The following is a 14,997-nucleotide window of genomic DNA, read 5'->3' as shown; positions in this document are numbered from 1 at the left end:
GTGTCTCTGAGATGCACTTCTGCACTTCTGTCAGCCTATAACACACATTTCTTAAATTCACCCACAAACCTTACACCTTCTCCAGTGTACAGTAGGAGGTGTTAGGTGCTTGTGTGATTAAACTCTTCAGACTTATTCACATTCACTTATCATATATTGTTGTTGCTTGCTAAAATATCATTGATGTATCTTAAATAGTGGCTTATCCCTTTCCCAAAGAAATGTGGTGCAGATAGAATATAGGATAAGAAAATATGATTAACGGAGATACACCTGCATTACTGCATTAAAACCTTAAACTATTATAGAGTATATGTGTATTGTAATGTTGTAAAAGTAGATATTTAAGATATTTTGAGTTGCTCTAAATGTATTGCAATGAAATCTACAAATCATTAAATGGAACATTATAAATGCTAGTTTAAAATGGTTAGATAGATAGATAGATAGACAGACAGACAGACAGACAGACAGACAGACAGACAGATAGATAGATAGATAGATGATAGATAGATAGATAGATAGATAGATATTTGTTATCAATACCTACTGATTCCTAAAACATAATTTCAGGGAAAATCATAGCAGATTTCACACATTTAAAATAGAAATGTTTAACCTTGTAATAAAGTCTACAAGAAAGATTTTAATTAAGTAAATATCACTGACAGTGCATAATAGACCATTTTATCCAGAATACATTTTGTATTGATTTTAAAGCATTAGTCATAGTAAAGCAATTTGATCTAAATATCCTGGTAAACAAAAAAAATCAAGATAGAGACAACATCCTGTAAAGCTAATTAAAGCTGCTGTTATATAACTAAATGATTATTTGTCTTATACAAGCTAATATTAATACAGATATTTTACATATATTGTATTTTTGACAAATGTATTTACTTGTTAAACTGAACATTCAGTTATGGGCAATATGCAGTTAGCCTTTTTCTAGCAATTGCTCACCTCTTTGAGTTAATCTCCCATTACAGCAATTCCTTTGTTTGTATACATTTATAAGACACAGTGTGTTTCCTATTGCTGATTAAGATTTTGCTATAACATATATATTCTATTATTTAACAATTAGAGCATATAGTTGTCTTGTTCTTGGAATCTGGTGAGCCAGTTTAAAGAGTGGCAATACAAAAATATTGTCCACAAAAACGGTCAATATTATTCCATATTTCCCATGTCATCTTCCAAGAAAACGACTTAATTCTATCGAAAATAAATCACAGGGAGCTATATAGGCTCAGTCTGGTTTCTAATCGATCCTATTAAATCTGTACCCCCCATAGGTTGGTAACTAAGGTTTGGAAAGTGAAGCTAAGGCTTATTATGGTCACATTTAAATGCATAGAGATAAGAGAGGGGATGTTGTTCCCCCCCAACCAAATATTTCCCACTGTTTCACTGATCTGCATCTGCAATGTGAATGCGTTTCATGGAGACCAAGCCAATTACTCACAATTCTCTCCTTATGGCTTGAACATATTGACATATTAATTTGCTATGATAGAGAACACAGCACATTGGAAATATTTGACTTGAGTTAGTGCAAAGGGAGAGCACATAGCAATATAAACATTTAAAGTATATCAGAAAAACAATAGTACAGGAAATAACAAATATCTGCCTATAAATATAACGATCACCCTTTGTTATTATAATGTTTGATTGTCAATGAGATTTAAAAGTAACTGGAGCTTAGCCAAAAATAGAACTGTATTAATTTAAACACATTTATACAACGTATTACTACAGTCTATATTATATATATATAGGGTATATGCCCTACAAAAACGCTTCAAATATTGCGAATAGATCTAAGATGCCTTTGTTTGCACCATATCATAAGATAGTGAATGGAATCACCAAGGAACTGTTTTCCAATGCCCCAGACTCTGCGCCTTATCAGCTACTCCTTCACAGGATCTTGCTGCCAAAAACAAGGGATGCCCTGGAGTGACATCAACAACTCTAAAGTAAATAAGTAGTAGGTGGGATTGACTGAGAGATGGAGATATTTGGGATGCACAGAGGCAAAGACTCTAGAACTAGATTTCCTAGCTGCATCCAGCGTCTGTATCAATGGTACATTCTCATTATCAGAGTCTTGTGATTAGAAGACAGCAGAATTTGGAATGGGGTTTGACTGATGACAGATGGCTTACTTGTTATTACGCCTTTCACAAAACGTTCTTGAAAGAAAAGAAAAAAAACCTTCAACTGATTTAACTGTAGTCTCATAACAATCAGAACCCTGATATACCGAAATGTTGTCTCTGTAGATGCTGGCACATAATGCAATGGCATTTTTATGGGTTTTAATGCTCAGTTAGCATTTCAGGAATAGTGTGATTCCCTCATGCATTATTGCTACCAGTTATAGAAATGTGATATTATGAAAACTGGTGTTAAGGTTTTAAAGCCAGAAGAACACATTGGAATAAAACATGTAAATCACCCTGGGCCAAAAAGGAAAATGTGGATTCAACTTAAACGTTATATACGTATAAGATACAAATTTTGAACCAACAAATAGTCATAGAAAATGTATGTTGTATATAGATATTTTGAATATTTCTTTATTGTTGATATACAAAATTCGTACATAAAATACACATCAATTTCACTGTCAGTGTCCCTGATTATAATAACACTACTATACATGCACCATTCATTTAAAGAATAGATTTCATAATTTTTATATTCATTTGGTGTATAAAGTGCACTATGGTTAATCCATAAATTGCAATCTAACAGGAGCAAGGGCAGATGTATTAAATGTTACTATTTTGTAAAATATTGTCATAAAGAGAATGTTTGTTTATACCACACTCATGTGTATGCACATATTTTAACAATATGTGAATGAATCCCAATTACTTGTGTGTGGCACTATATTTATGCATGTAATGTAAAGGATGATAAGTTTACACCCAAATACGTTTAGTGCTCCCTACATTTACTATACTGTAGCCCTGCATTATTATATTCTGTAAACAGCTCCTGAGGTGTTTATTCTTGCGTGGGGGCAAGGCTGTATTTTTTTATATCAAAAGATTATTTTCAATGGCTTCACAAGCTATGTGAATGGCTTTTGATTTCTAAAAACAGTTTTATAATCCCCGCAGAGTTTGCATTTAAAGTGCTCAGAATTGGATGATATAGTTAAATTCCTTTTTCTCTTTTAAATGAATTCAGACTAAAAGGGATTGCTAGAAGTGCATTTGATCTTTAGTGCACAGAAGCCAGCTAGAAAAGCACAGGTGATATGTTCCAATTAGGAGTTGTCTAATTAAATTAGTGTCACAAAAAGCAACCAATAGGCCGTGGAGGACTGAGGGGCTTTTTCGCCTTCTTCTTTCTGCATCTTGCCTTGAAAGAAACGACAAGCCCCTCCCCTGGTATCATTAGCCTTAATGGAGGTGTGAAGAAGGCGACTGTATAAAAGCTCTCAGGAACTGCCTGTTGACACATTATGATTTCCCCCCTCAAGGAGAGCAGCCTTTTAGCTCTGTGTGGGCTTTCTGATTCATCATTGCCCACTCATCTGTCACTTCAGCTGAAGGCACCTATGGGACACGTACTACATTGAAAGGACACCTCACTTCATAGCACTTGCTTCTTTTCATTTGTGCCCCCTGCCTTTGTTTAACCGAGGGTCTGAGCTGCATGGTGTCTGCACCACAACGACTGTACAGGTTTTGAAGCAGAAGAAATTGCACAAAGCCAAAGGATGCAGCTAGGAGAGCAGATCTTGACCAGCTCTGCTCCTAACCTACCCCACACATTCTACCCTTTGCCGGGGGACCCTAGCAGCGCTGCCCATAGCCCCAGTTTGGACTTCAGTGTAGGGCAGCATAAAGGACAGCAACAGCACAAGAAGTACTCCAGGGGGCACCACGTAGAAACCAGTGCCAATCCCAGAGAAACTGGCACATCCAGCACAGGCGCCATGCTCAGCGATGCAGGGGATACTTTCTCAGCATCTAAAGCGATACCTGAAGGCGGCCGCAAGGACTCCCCAGTTGTGGATGAGGACTTAAACTCCGCGGCGACCACTGCCGCTCCTCGCTACCTGGACAACAGCCTGCAGTCAGCTTCCGAGCGCTATTATCTCCAGTCCCAAGGGCAGCAGCCCCAGCAGCCTGGCACAGAGCTGGGGTCCCCCTGTTCAATATTCCCCTATGCACCCCCTCAGCACAGCGCAGTTTATCCAAGCAGTGGAGCTGCTAGGTACCCCCCTTATGGCAGCATGCTGCCTCCTGCAGGCTTCTCTCCTCCAGTGTGCCCCTCTCGGCCTCAATACACTACAGGGTATCAGTACACACAGCCCCCAGGGACCATGTACAGCCCTTACCAGTCTGCTGGCTCAGGTGGTGGTCTGGGTGCGCTTGGCCTGGCCAGTACAGGGTCCGGGGTGAGGGCACAAGTATTCCTGTGTAACAGACCCCTGTGGCTCAAATTTCATCGACACCAGACCGAGATGATCATCACCAAACAGGGCAGGTAAGTTGTAACCTCTAGTGCACAGTGAGTGATTGCTCATAAAATGCTTTATGGATTCATTTGTTGATTATTAATAATTAGCTTTAAAGCATTTAAATACGTTACGCATGATTTTATTATATACGTATTTATTTTTAATGTCAATTATCTAGAAAAAAAAAATATTCTTATAGGAAAAGTTCAATCAACCTTTGCATTTTTTTTTGTTTATTTGTTTTTGGTTCCTGAATATCATCAATATGTTTTCAAATGTATTTTAACCGATTAGTATAATACACAATCTCTAACTATAAAGAGATAACAAGACGGGGAAAAACTAAGTTTGTAGAGCAAGTTTGTGTTCCTAATCGTAGGTAATATAAACTCAGCAGCAAGGTCAAGCAATTAATATTTATGTTGAACAATAATTTGCGTTTTTTCCAGGTAGTCTATAAAGATACTTTAACCTAACTGCTAAAAAAAAATTAAGCAGACATAAGAAGCATATTGATTTGATAAAAAGTAAATTTAGTATTTTGAAGTTGCAATACATATATTTTTAGAATTTTTAGAGATATATCTTTATTCTTCAGTGCACAAATTTGATTTCACACAGAACACAAAATAATATAAGTAGAAATTGAAGTTTAACATTGTATATTATATGGGATGTTCTTTCATTTATATATATATATATATATATATATATATATATATATATATATATGTATATAATTGTGTGTGTATATATAATTTATTTATTTATTATATGTTTAACATTCGTGTTTTCCTAATGGCAGACACTCATAACCTTGTTTTCTTTCTTTTCTTTTTTTACTTTTTGTTTCCAGGCGGATGTTTCCATTTCTCAGTTTCAACATTACTGGCCTAAACCCCACAGCTCATTACAATGTGTTTGTAGAAGTGATCTTGGCTGATCCCAATCACTGGCGCTTTCAGGGTGGCAAGTGGGTTACTTGTGGCAAAGCTGATAACAACATGCAAGGTGAGCACTGCAAATCTGTCCTCTTGTAAAGACACCTAGTAATGTACATTAATCATCAATATATATCGCGGTATATTTAATTCAAACTACTTGTTTTTCTATGCAGAAACTATTCTGCTATTATTTTGCGTTCTAATTGAATTTATGAAAAAAGGTAACAATTAAATGATTTCTATATTTGTAAAAAAAAAAAAAAGAAAAAAAAAATGTTTATCTTTTGATACTAACAGGATTAAATTGGATTGACTAATAGTTGCAAATTATTTAATCTCTTTATTATATATACATTATATACATTATATATTGCCTTGTTTTTACTTTGCAGGCAACAAAGTGTATGTTCACCCAGAGTCTCCAAATACAGGAGCTCATTGGATGAGACAGGAGATTTCCTTTGGAAAACTGAAACTAACTAACAACAAAGGTGCGAACAACAATAATACCCAGGTAAGGACATTTCTGATACCTTGGACAGCGCTCTGGTCCTCTTGACTTCAATAGTGTAGAAAATGCAAACTGCAATTAAACACAAAACACACACTTAGCATTACTACAATGAACGACTTATTGTGTTAAAACTTTAGCAACCTTATCTCTGGATGGATGCAAACATTTATAATGTATCGGTATATGAGCTCCTTATATTGTATCTTTCAACTGAATATAGAGCTACAGTATGAAGAAGCTATAGATCGGCTCCATCATTTCTGATCTGTTAGATGGATGTTTTTACGAGAAATGTTCACATTCTAATAGTTGCTACGTCTAAAACATGAAGAAGAGTCTAAACCAGTGCCGCTGTTTATGTATGTGTATAACCCCTTGTGCCTTGCAGATGATAGTCCTACAGTCCCTACACAAGTACCAACCGCGCCTACACATAGTTGAAGTTACAGAAGATGGAGTGGAGGACCTAAATGACTCTGCCAAAACTCAGACCTTCACTTTTCCTGAAAACCAATTCATTGCTGTAACTGCCTATCAGAACACCGATGTAAGTATTCTGGGTACTGTAGTTGTTTACACTGTTTTTTTTTTGTTTATTTGTTTGTTTTTGTTTTTATGGCAGTTCATGAAAGGAGCACTCACTAGTTGTAATAAAACCAAACATGTTTAATTAAACTTAATGTCTCTTCTTTCTCTGCACTAGATTACCCAGCTTAAAATTGACCACAATCCATTTGCAAAAGGCTTCAGGGACAACTACGACTCGTAAGTTGCTTTAATTGATATTCATATATATTTTGTAATTTTGTTAGTATGTTACCAGTGCTAATTAATAAACGTTGTAGAGAAAATGGGTGAACAGAAATAAATAAAAGTGTATTACTGTTAGTAAAAATGTGACACATTTATTTACTAAATGATATACTTATTCTTGCCATAGTCATTCAAATTAAATACATATTGGTATCTTATGTAGTGTTAAGCACCTTTCTTTATTTATCTAAATCAATATATTATAGCATCTCAGTTATTTACACTGGTGTAATTGCAGTTCTCAGTTGAATTCTGACGCCAATGTACCTATAACCTAAAGCTGTAATGTGAAATATATTCTTATTATGTTTTGTTGGTGTATAATATCCATCATGAATTGACTGTGCTAGGTTAATATCCAATTGACCATAGTGTTACAGCCAGAGAGGTGCTTGTATCTTCTGCCACCTGCAACTCATGTTTTAGACTATTACGCAATCCCCTTATCAAACCATTTTAATTACAATATAACAAAGTGTATTAACATTGTGATACCCAGAAGGTCTTTGGGTAATACTTTCTTAAGTTTCTTTACTTCTCCAGTTTGGCTCCCAGACATATCCTAAGGATTCAGTCAATCCCAAAATATTTAGACCTCTATATATATATATATATTCAGTATTTAAGCCATATGCATAACTGTTTATTGTTTATTTATTTCACATTTTAACTTTAATTTTTTTCATAACTGTAAATCCTCTGTTTATTATGATTGCCTCATTCAGATCATTAGAACATTCTGTACACATTGCTGTTTGTAATCCATTTGATAAGTTTTTCCATAATGCATTATGTCTTTAATGGGGCATAAGTCTGCAATTCATTTAGCAGGCATTGTGTTTGCCTATAGTTATGCCAGACCTGTATTTCTTTTGTAGCATGTACACGGCTTCAGAAAGTGACAGATTAACGCCATCTCCTGCGGATTCTCCTAGATCACATCAGATAGTGCCCGGAGCCCGTTACAGCGTTCAGCCTTTCTTCCAAGAGCAATTCGTCAACAACTTGCCCCCTGCCAGATACTACAGCGGGGAGAGAACTGTACCCCAGACCAGCGGGTTGCTGTCCCCTCAGACTCATGAAGAGGTTGCAAATGTTCCACCACAAAGGTGGTTTGTGACTCCTGTACAACAAGCTAATGCCAACAAACTAGACATGGGTCCATACGAAACTGACTACTCATCCAGTTCTCTGCTCACTTATGGCATCAAGTCCTTGCCTATCCAGACTTCTCACCCCATGGCATACTATCCAGATGCAGCCTTTGCTTCCATGACTGGATGGGGAAGCAGAGGATCTCCTTATCAGCGGAAAATGTCCTCAGGTTTGTCGTGGTCTTCAAGATCAAGTCCACCTGGTTTCCCTGAAGACCTGCTGTCTAAGGACAAAGTGAAAGAAGAAATGGCCTCTTCGTGGGTTGAGACACCCCCTTCCATAAAATCTCTGGACTCCAATGATTCTGGTGTGTACACAGGGGCTTGCAAGAGAAGAAGGCTTTCTCCTAGCACTTCCAGCAATGAAAACTCCCCCCCTATAAAATGTGAGGACATTGCATCTGAGGACTACAAAGATGCATCCAAAAGTTTGGGCTACTATGCGTTTTACTCTAGTTCCTAAAGAATTATATATATATATATATATATATATATATATATATATATATATATATATATATATATATATCTATATCTATCTATATCTATATATATATAAATATATATATATATATAAATATATATATATATATATATATATATATATATATAAATATATATATATATATATATATATATATATATATATATAAATATATATATATAAATATATATATAAATATATATATATAAAAATAAATTTATATATATATATATATATATATATATATATATATATATATATATATATATATATATGCATAGCTATATTAGTTATTAAATGTCTCAGTGACCATGGGTTGTGGGTCTTTGCATTAAATGCCAAAAATATAGCTTTGCCTTTCAGCCTGAGAAATATGGGTATACAATTCTCTGAAATGAAAGTGACAAAGTTTCTGTCTGTTGCAAAGTCTGAAAAAATTTCAAACCACAAAGTCTAAACTTGACAATATTCATTTTTTTAATGGATAACACCTGCTTGGTTATAATGAGCAGTTTTCCAATAATTATTTTTTTTATGTGATTTATTTATGTAAAGAAAGGAATGTACAGTTTGTGTAGATACACTGTTGGATATTGTGGAGTATAATATATTGTATGCATATAGATGTCTTTTAATCTTTTAAGGTAAACACTGTATTTACTGAATTGCAAGACATTAAATGCACTGGTCTGTTGTAAATTGTATTGAGTAGGACGATCATTTTGATTTATAGATCTAGAATGTATTTTCCACTGTTTATTGGTATAAATACATTGAAAATAGTCTTTATGGCAAATATTGTAAAAATGTAAAGTCGATTATTGATTGATCTGGCACGTATGTCCGTTTAATTTCTTTGTATATAATAGTTTGTAAATTTTAATAAATGTGGTGCAGCTGAGAGAGAAACACATTATATACTGGACTTTGGAGTTTACTAGCAATTAATTAAAGTGAATTGAAATATTTTAAAGATAGTTTATCTATATAGCTACATCAAATCGGATACTTTTTAATGGTTATTAATAAAAACAAATGAAGCACACAAGACTTGGAGACAGATTTGAACCGCTGCACCTAATGTCAAGCACCTATATGAAATATATGAGTGAAACAAATGAAGATTTTTTTATTTTTTTTAATATGACCCTTTACTGTTGCCTTTGAGTGTTATTTTTTCACCGGAAAGAATGAAATATTCAAAGAACACTTCAGATGTACAAACAGATGGTAATATAAATACACTGAAGGCTCCTGGTGCTTTAAAACATAATATAAAATTACAAAAGAAATCCAGCACTCAGCTGCGGGGTCACTGAAAGAACCCCCCAAACAACTGAAAACAGTCGACATCAGCAGTACCGCTTCAATGTAGCAATTTCTCTTTATTGTACTGACATTAATAATGGTACAATGCCCGAAACGTAGTCTGTTTATTTATTTGCTCCGTTTTTACAATAAAGAGAAATTGCTACACTGAAGCGGTGCTGCTGATGTGGACTGTTTTAAAACAATATTATCCCATCTAACTTCAGATTAGATGTTACTTTACTATCTTAATTAAATTGTAAAATAATAATCACTCGGACTTTTTAAAATAGTTAAAACCAAAAGTACCATTTACAAGATAAAAGACACATTTAGGTTTTCTTGAGCCTGCTAAGAAAGTGTAGTGATAAAATGTTATCATTTATAACAACTGCCATATTTCCCTAAATGCAATACAATGTAAACACACGTTGCTCTTTCTAAATGTAAACTATTTTAGTCCCCTGGAATATATATAGTGGCAGAATAAATAGATAGATAGATAGATAGATAGATATAGATTAGATAGATAGATAGATAGATAGATAGATAGATAGATAGATAGATAGATAGATTCTGCCTCTACTCTACTCAAGGGAAATACAATAATTAAAAAAAAAATACTTTTAATGAGTATTCAAATTTTAAGGTTGTTCAAAATACATTATTATTCAATTATTATCTAATTGCCTTTGTAAATTCTATTCAGTAATCTATTTTGAAATACAACATTAGCTTACTAACTAAATCGTATATATCATAAACGTTTTCTGAATTCCAATATAACAGGTTCAAAAATTCTGTCACATTTTTTCTTTGAACAGACTTTATAATTTATGGGATTATGGAAGAATACACTTGTATCAATTAAGAAATACTTGGTTTTGTTTAACCATATGGTCAACTAGTTTTTAATAACTAACAAGGTAAATACAGTTGGCTATTCAAAAAAAATGTGTCTGCGAAGAAACAATGTCTAATACACATGGATGTGTTCCCTATATATCAGCAGATTCAAATTAAATCAAATTGAATAACAGGTCCCTGTGGCTTGATCCCCTACTCAGTAAATTCAGACTTTGCATAAATACTTAAAAAGGAGTCAAGGGGTCTCTTACAGGAAATGCATAAATGCAAAAACTAAATGGATTAAAATGTTTGTATTGTAAACATCACACACAAAAAAATAAGATAAATAGAAACGCTAAACAAATGATACAAAAGCAAAGATCTAAGCTTTATTTTCTTTTAACATTTAAGAACATCAAAATGTATGTAAATTTTATTGGCATATTTAATTTAAATATTTTAGAGTTAACTAATTTTTAAATAAAATAAAAAATCTGCTTTTGGTTATAGGTTCAAAACATTGTAAGTGTTTTCATTGCTGTTAAATGATAATTATAATGTTAACTATTTTATATAATGAGTTGCAGGTAAATATTAAACTATATTTAAATTAAGTAAACCTACAGATAATGATACATTCAGTATTTAAAATATTAATATGAAGCAATTTGCCTGTCTATAATCTATATCTATCTATCTATCTATCATCTATCTATATCATCTATCAATCTATCTATCTATCTATCTATCATCTATCTATCTCTATCATCTATCTATCTATCTATCTATCTATCTATCTATCATCATCTATCTATCTATCATCTATCTATCTATCATCTATCATCATCTATCTATCTATCTATCTATATCTATCATCTATCTATCTATCTATCTATCTATCTATCTATTTATCTATCTATCATCTATCTATCTATCTATCTATTTTTCTAACTAATCTATGTTCCCCGTGTTCTACATAGCTTTCATTTTAATATATATATGACTACACAGCCTTCATGTATTTATTATTTATTTATGCATTTCCTGAAATGGAAAGCTAAAGAAAAATGTATTTGAGCAGCGTTACTTTATGGAATTAAAAGAGACTTTGCAAAACTTATCACACTGTTTAATAGAAACATAAGTGCCTGCCTGGCCCCAATTAACACCTTGTGATTATAAGGCATTCCTAAACTGTGGTGTCAGACACCAAATTGTGAATAACTGTATCTAATTAATCCTCATAGGATTACATTGACAAACAAGTCTATATTTAAAGAAAGATCAAGGGTGTGTGTTATGAGCGCTTGTTTACACTTTTCATCAGATGAGGTTAAGTAGAGCAGATTTTTCTCCTGTATACATATATTACATTTAAATAGATGCATAAACCTAATGCATAGGGCGAGGCACAAGAAGAGGCTTTTACTAATTGTGCATAGCAAGCTTACTCTGTAGGAGATTTATAGCTTTTATTGTACTAGATATCATATCATCTCAGTAGGTGTCTAGATGAGATTACGACCTATTATCTATTTATCTATCTATCCATAATCTATCTATCTATCATCTATCTATCTATCTATCTATCTATCTATCTATCTATCATCTATCTATCTATCTATCTATCTATCTATCATCTATCTATTTATTTATCTATATACCATCTATCTATTAATCTATCTATCATCTATCTATCTATCTATCTATCTATCTATCTATCTATCATCTATCTATCTAATTATCTATCAATCAATCTATCTATCGATCTACCAATCTATCATCTATCTATTTATATACCAATCTACCAATCTATCTATCTATCATCTATATCTATCTATCTATAACCTATTTATCTACCATCTGTCGATCTAATTTATCATCACCTCTGTATGTCTGTTTGTGTGTGTCTGATTTACTTTTTGTCTCTCTGTTTATCTAAACATCACCCAATATATATATATATATATATATATATATATATATATATATATATATATATATATATATATATATATATATATATACTACAGAAAACTATATATATATATATATACTACAGAAAACTATTTCCTTCGTAGATTTACGTCCATTAGTTAAAAGTAAATCAAGTTTATCTCGTTTTGCTTGTCAAATGGACGTAAATCTACGAAGGAAATAGTTTTCTGTATATACTTTATATATATATATACTACAGAAAACTATTTCCTTCGTAGATTTACGTCCATTTGACAATCAAAACGAGATAAACTTGATTTACTTTTAACTTAGACGTTTGCACCAAATCCCTATTTAATTTTAGTAAGTATTTGTGTAATAATCAAAATGTTAAGAAGAATCGTCTAGCAGCAACATTTTCTCTTAATAACCATATCAAAATACTGTTACTGCGTTATTTTCCTTGCAGTTGTATTTATTAAATCCAAATAGAGCACACTCCTTTTAGAAATAAATTAAACCTGTTAGATATTGAAATATTTACAAAGAGTATTATTTATATAATTGTTAATTAATAATACAATTAATATATTTTTTCTTTAAAGTAATAAAGTTATATTAGTAAGGAGCTTCAAGATGGTGCAAAGTGTGTCATGAGTCAGACAGAAGGTTACAAATAAATTCAAAACGACAGAGTATTTGAGTATAAACTCTGAAAAACTATATATAAATATATTATATATTATATATATATATATATATATATATATATATATATATATAAATATATATATATATATATATACATATACGTGTATATGTACATATATGTGTGTGTGTGTATATATATATATATATATATATTTATTCTTATTTTTTTGCTTTTAATGTTAGCTGTGTGCTATCAAGAGAGTGCCAGACTTTTTTTGTGTGTTTTATATATATATATATATATATATATATATATATATATACACCACATGCATTAAAATATTGTTGTGCAACATATATACAAAATTAAATGTAGACGTGTCACAAAAATTTAAGAAAAGACAATAATGTCCCGGAGGAGATAGTTTGGCAACCACTGGAGAATTAAATAGTATAATCACCACTTTAACATATCTCAATCAACGGGAGAGACTAAAGTATTTTTAAACTCTACAATAAGACATCTGGGAGAAAATCATTTATTACAATATGTCTGAATAAAACACTTTTTATTTATTTTCAATAAGCAAAACAGAAAGGAAATGCTGCAGTAAGCTTTGATACTTGTAATCTGCAGAGAAAACCACTTGTCATTAGATAAATATGTTTGTGGTATAGAGAAAAAGAAACAAAAAGCTAACACTTCTGCCTGAGCACATGAAAACGTTAAGTAGCAATGAGGAAGACTGAAATAATGTTAACATTCATCATATAAAGTATTTTTCACACTTGTGATAATAATTCTGTCAAATTAGTATATCTCAGTTAAAGATATTGTCTTAAGGAACTATGCAGTCAATATTTTAACATAAAGTTGTAATTTGTTTTTTTGCATAAAGCGTTTCTGATTGATGCCAATTTTTTTTCTCTTTAATTTTTTGAAGTATATTATTATTATTATTCATAATAGTAATACAATGCAATTACTGCTACTACTGCTAACTGAGTTATTACATTTTAGAAATAGTATGAACATTTTAATTATTAAACCAAAGTAACAATTGTTTCAAATTATTATTTCTTTTTAAAATTTATTATTATGTATGATGTCAGTGATTAAAGGGACAGTAAATTCATAATTAGACATTCATGTTTTAGACAGAGCATACACTTTTAAACAACTTTCCAATTTACTTCTATTATTTAATTTGCTTCCTTCTCTTGTTATCCATTGCTGAGAGGTTTATCTAGGTAAGCTCAGGAGCAGCAAAGAACCTAGGTTCTAGCTGATGATTGGTGGCTGCATGTATATATATATATATATATATATATATATATCTCAATTGTCATTGACTCTCCCATGTGTTCAGTGTGATGTTTCATGTGTAGGAGTGATGACATTTATGAGGTCATTGATGATGTAATGTATGATGTCATTGGTGAACAACAATCTCTTAGTTGGGAAGATTTGAGTTCAGCATTTCTTAAATTTGAATGAAAATGTAAAGGGACATGAAACACACATTTTTTCTTTCATGATTCAGATTTAGCATAACATTTTAAACAACTTTCTGATTTACTTCTATTATCTAATTTGCTTCATTCTTATGGTATCCTTTCATGAAGGAGCAGCAATGCACTATCGGGAGCTAGCTGAACTCATCACGCGAGCCAATGACAATGTGGGCCACCCAGTAGTGTATTCCTGCTCCTGAGCCTACATAGGTATGATTTTCAACAAAGAATACCAAGAGAAGGAAGCAAATTAATAATGAGAATTCAATTGGGTTTCCTGTCCTTTTCAACGCTAACAGTAGCTAAAGTATTTTTTCATTATTCATTTCGTGCCT

General features: G+C 32.2%; 1 protein-coding gene across 1 annotated transcript; it reads left to right on the top strand.

Moving 5' to 3' along the window:
- The first annotated feature begins 3,739 nt into the window (after positions 1-3,739).
- Positions 3,740-8,380, top strand: EOMES (eomesodermin). Its single transcript, XM_053713019.1, has 6 exons — positions 3,740-4,518; positions 5,349-5,503; positions 5,829-5,950; positions 6,339-6,497; positions 6,654-6,715; positions 7,642-8,380. The coding sequence occupies exons 1-6, from the start codon at positions 3,746-3,748 to the stop codon at positions 8,378-8,380; spliced, it is 2,010 nt and encodes a 669-aa protein (XP_053568994.1). The 5' UTR covers positions 3,740-3,745.
- Positions 8,381-14,997: the final 6,617 nt, after the last annotated feature.

Source organism: Bombina bombina, chromosome 5, assembly GCF_027579735.1.
Source record: "Bombina bombina isolate aBomBom1 chromosome 5, aBomBom1.pri, whole genome shotgun sequence".
NCBI lineage: Eukaryota > Metazoa > Chordata > Amphibia > Anura > Bombinatoridae > Bombina > Bombina bombina.
Note: the sequence above shows the minus strand (reverse complement) of the source record. Positions and strands in the feature narration are given on the sequence as shown.

Excerpts from the sequence above, each read along its gene's own strand:
- EOMES (XM_053713019.1), top strand. The coding sequence starts at position 3,746 with ATGCAGCTAGGAGAGCAGATCTTGACCAGCTCTGCTCCTAACCTACCC. Across the intron at positions 4,519-5,348 it reads ATCATCACCAAACAGGGCAG|GCGGATGTTTCCATTTCTCA; the intron begins GTAAGTTGTAAC and ends TTTTGTTTCCAG. Across the intron at positions 6,498-6,653 it reads CTGCCTATCAGAACACCGAT|ATTACCCAGCTTAAAATTGA; the intron begins GTAAGTATTCTG and ends TCTCTGCACTAG.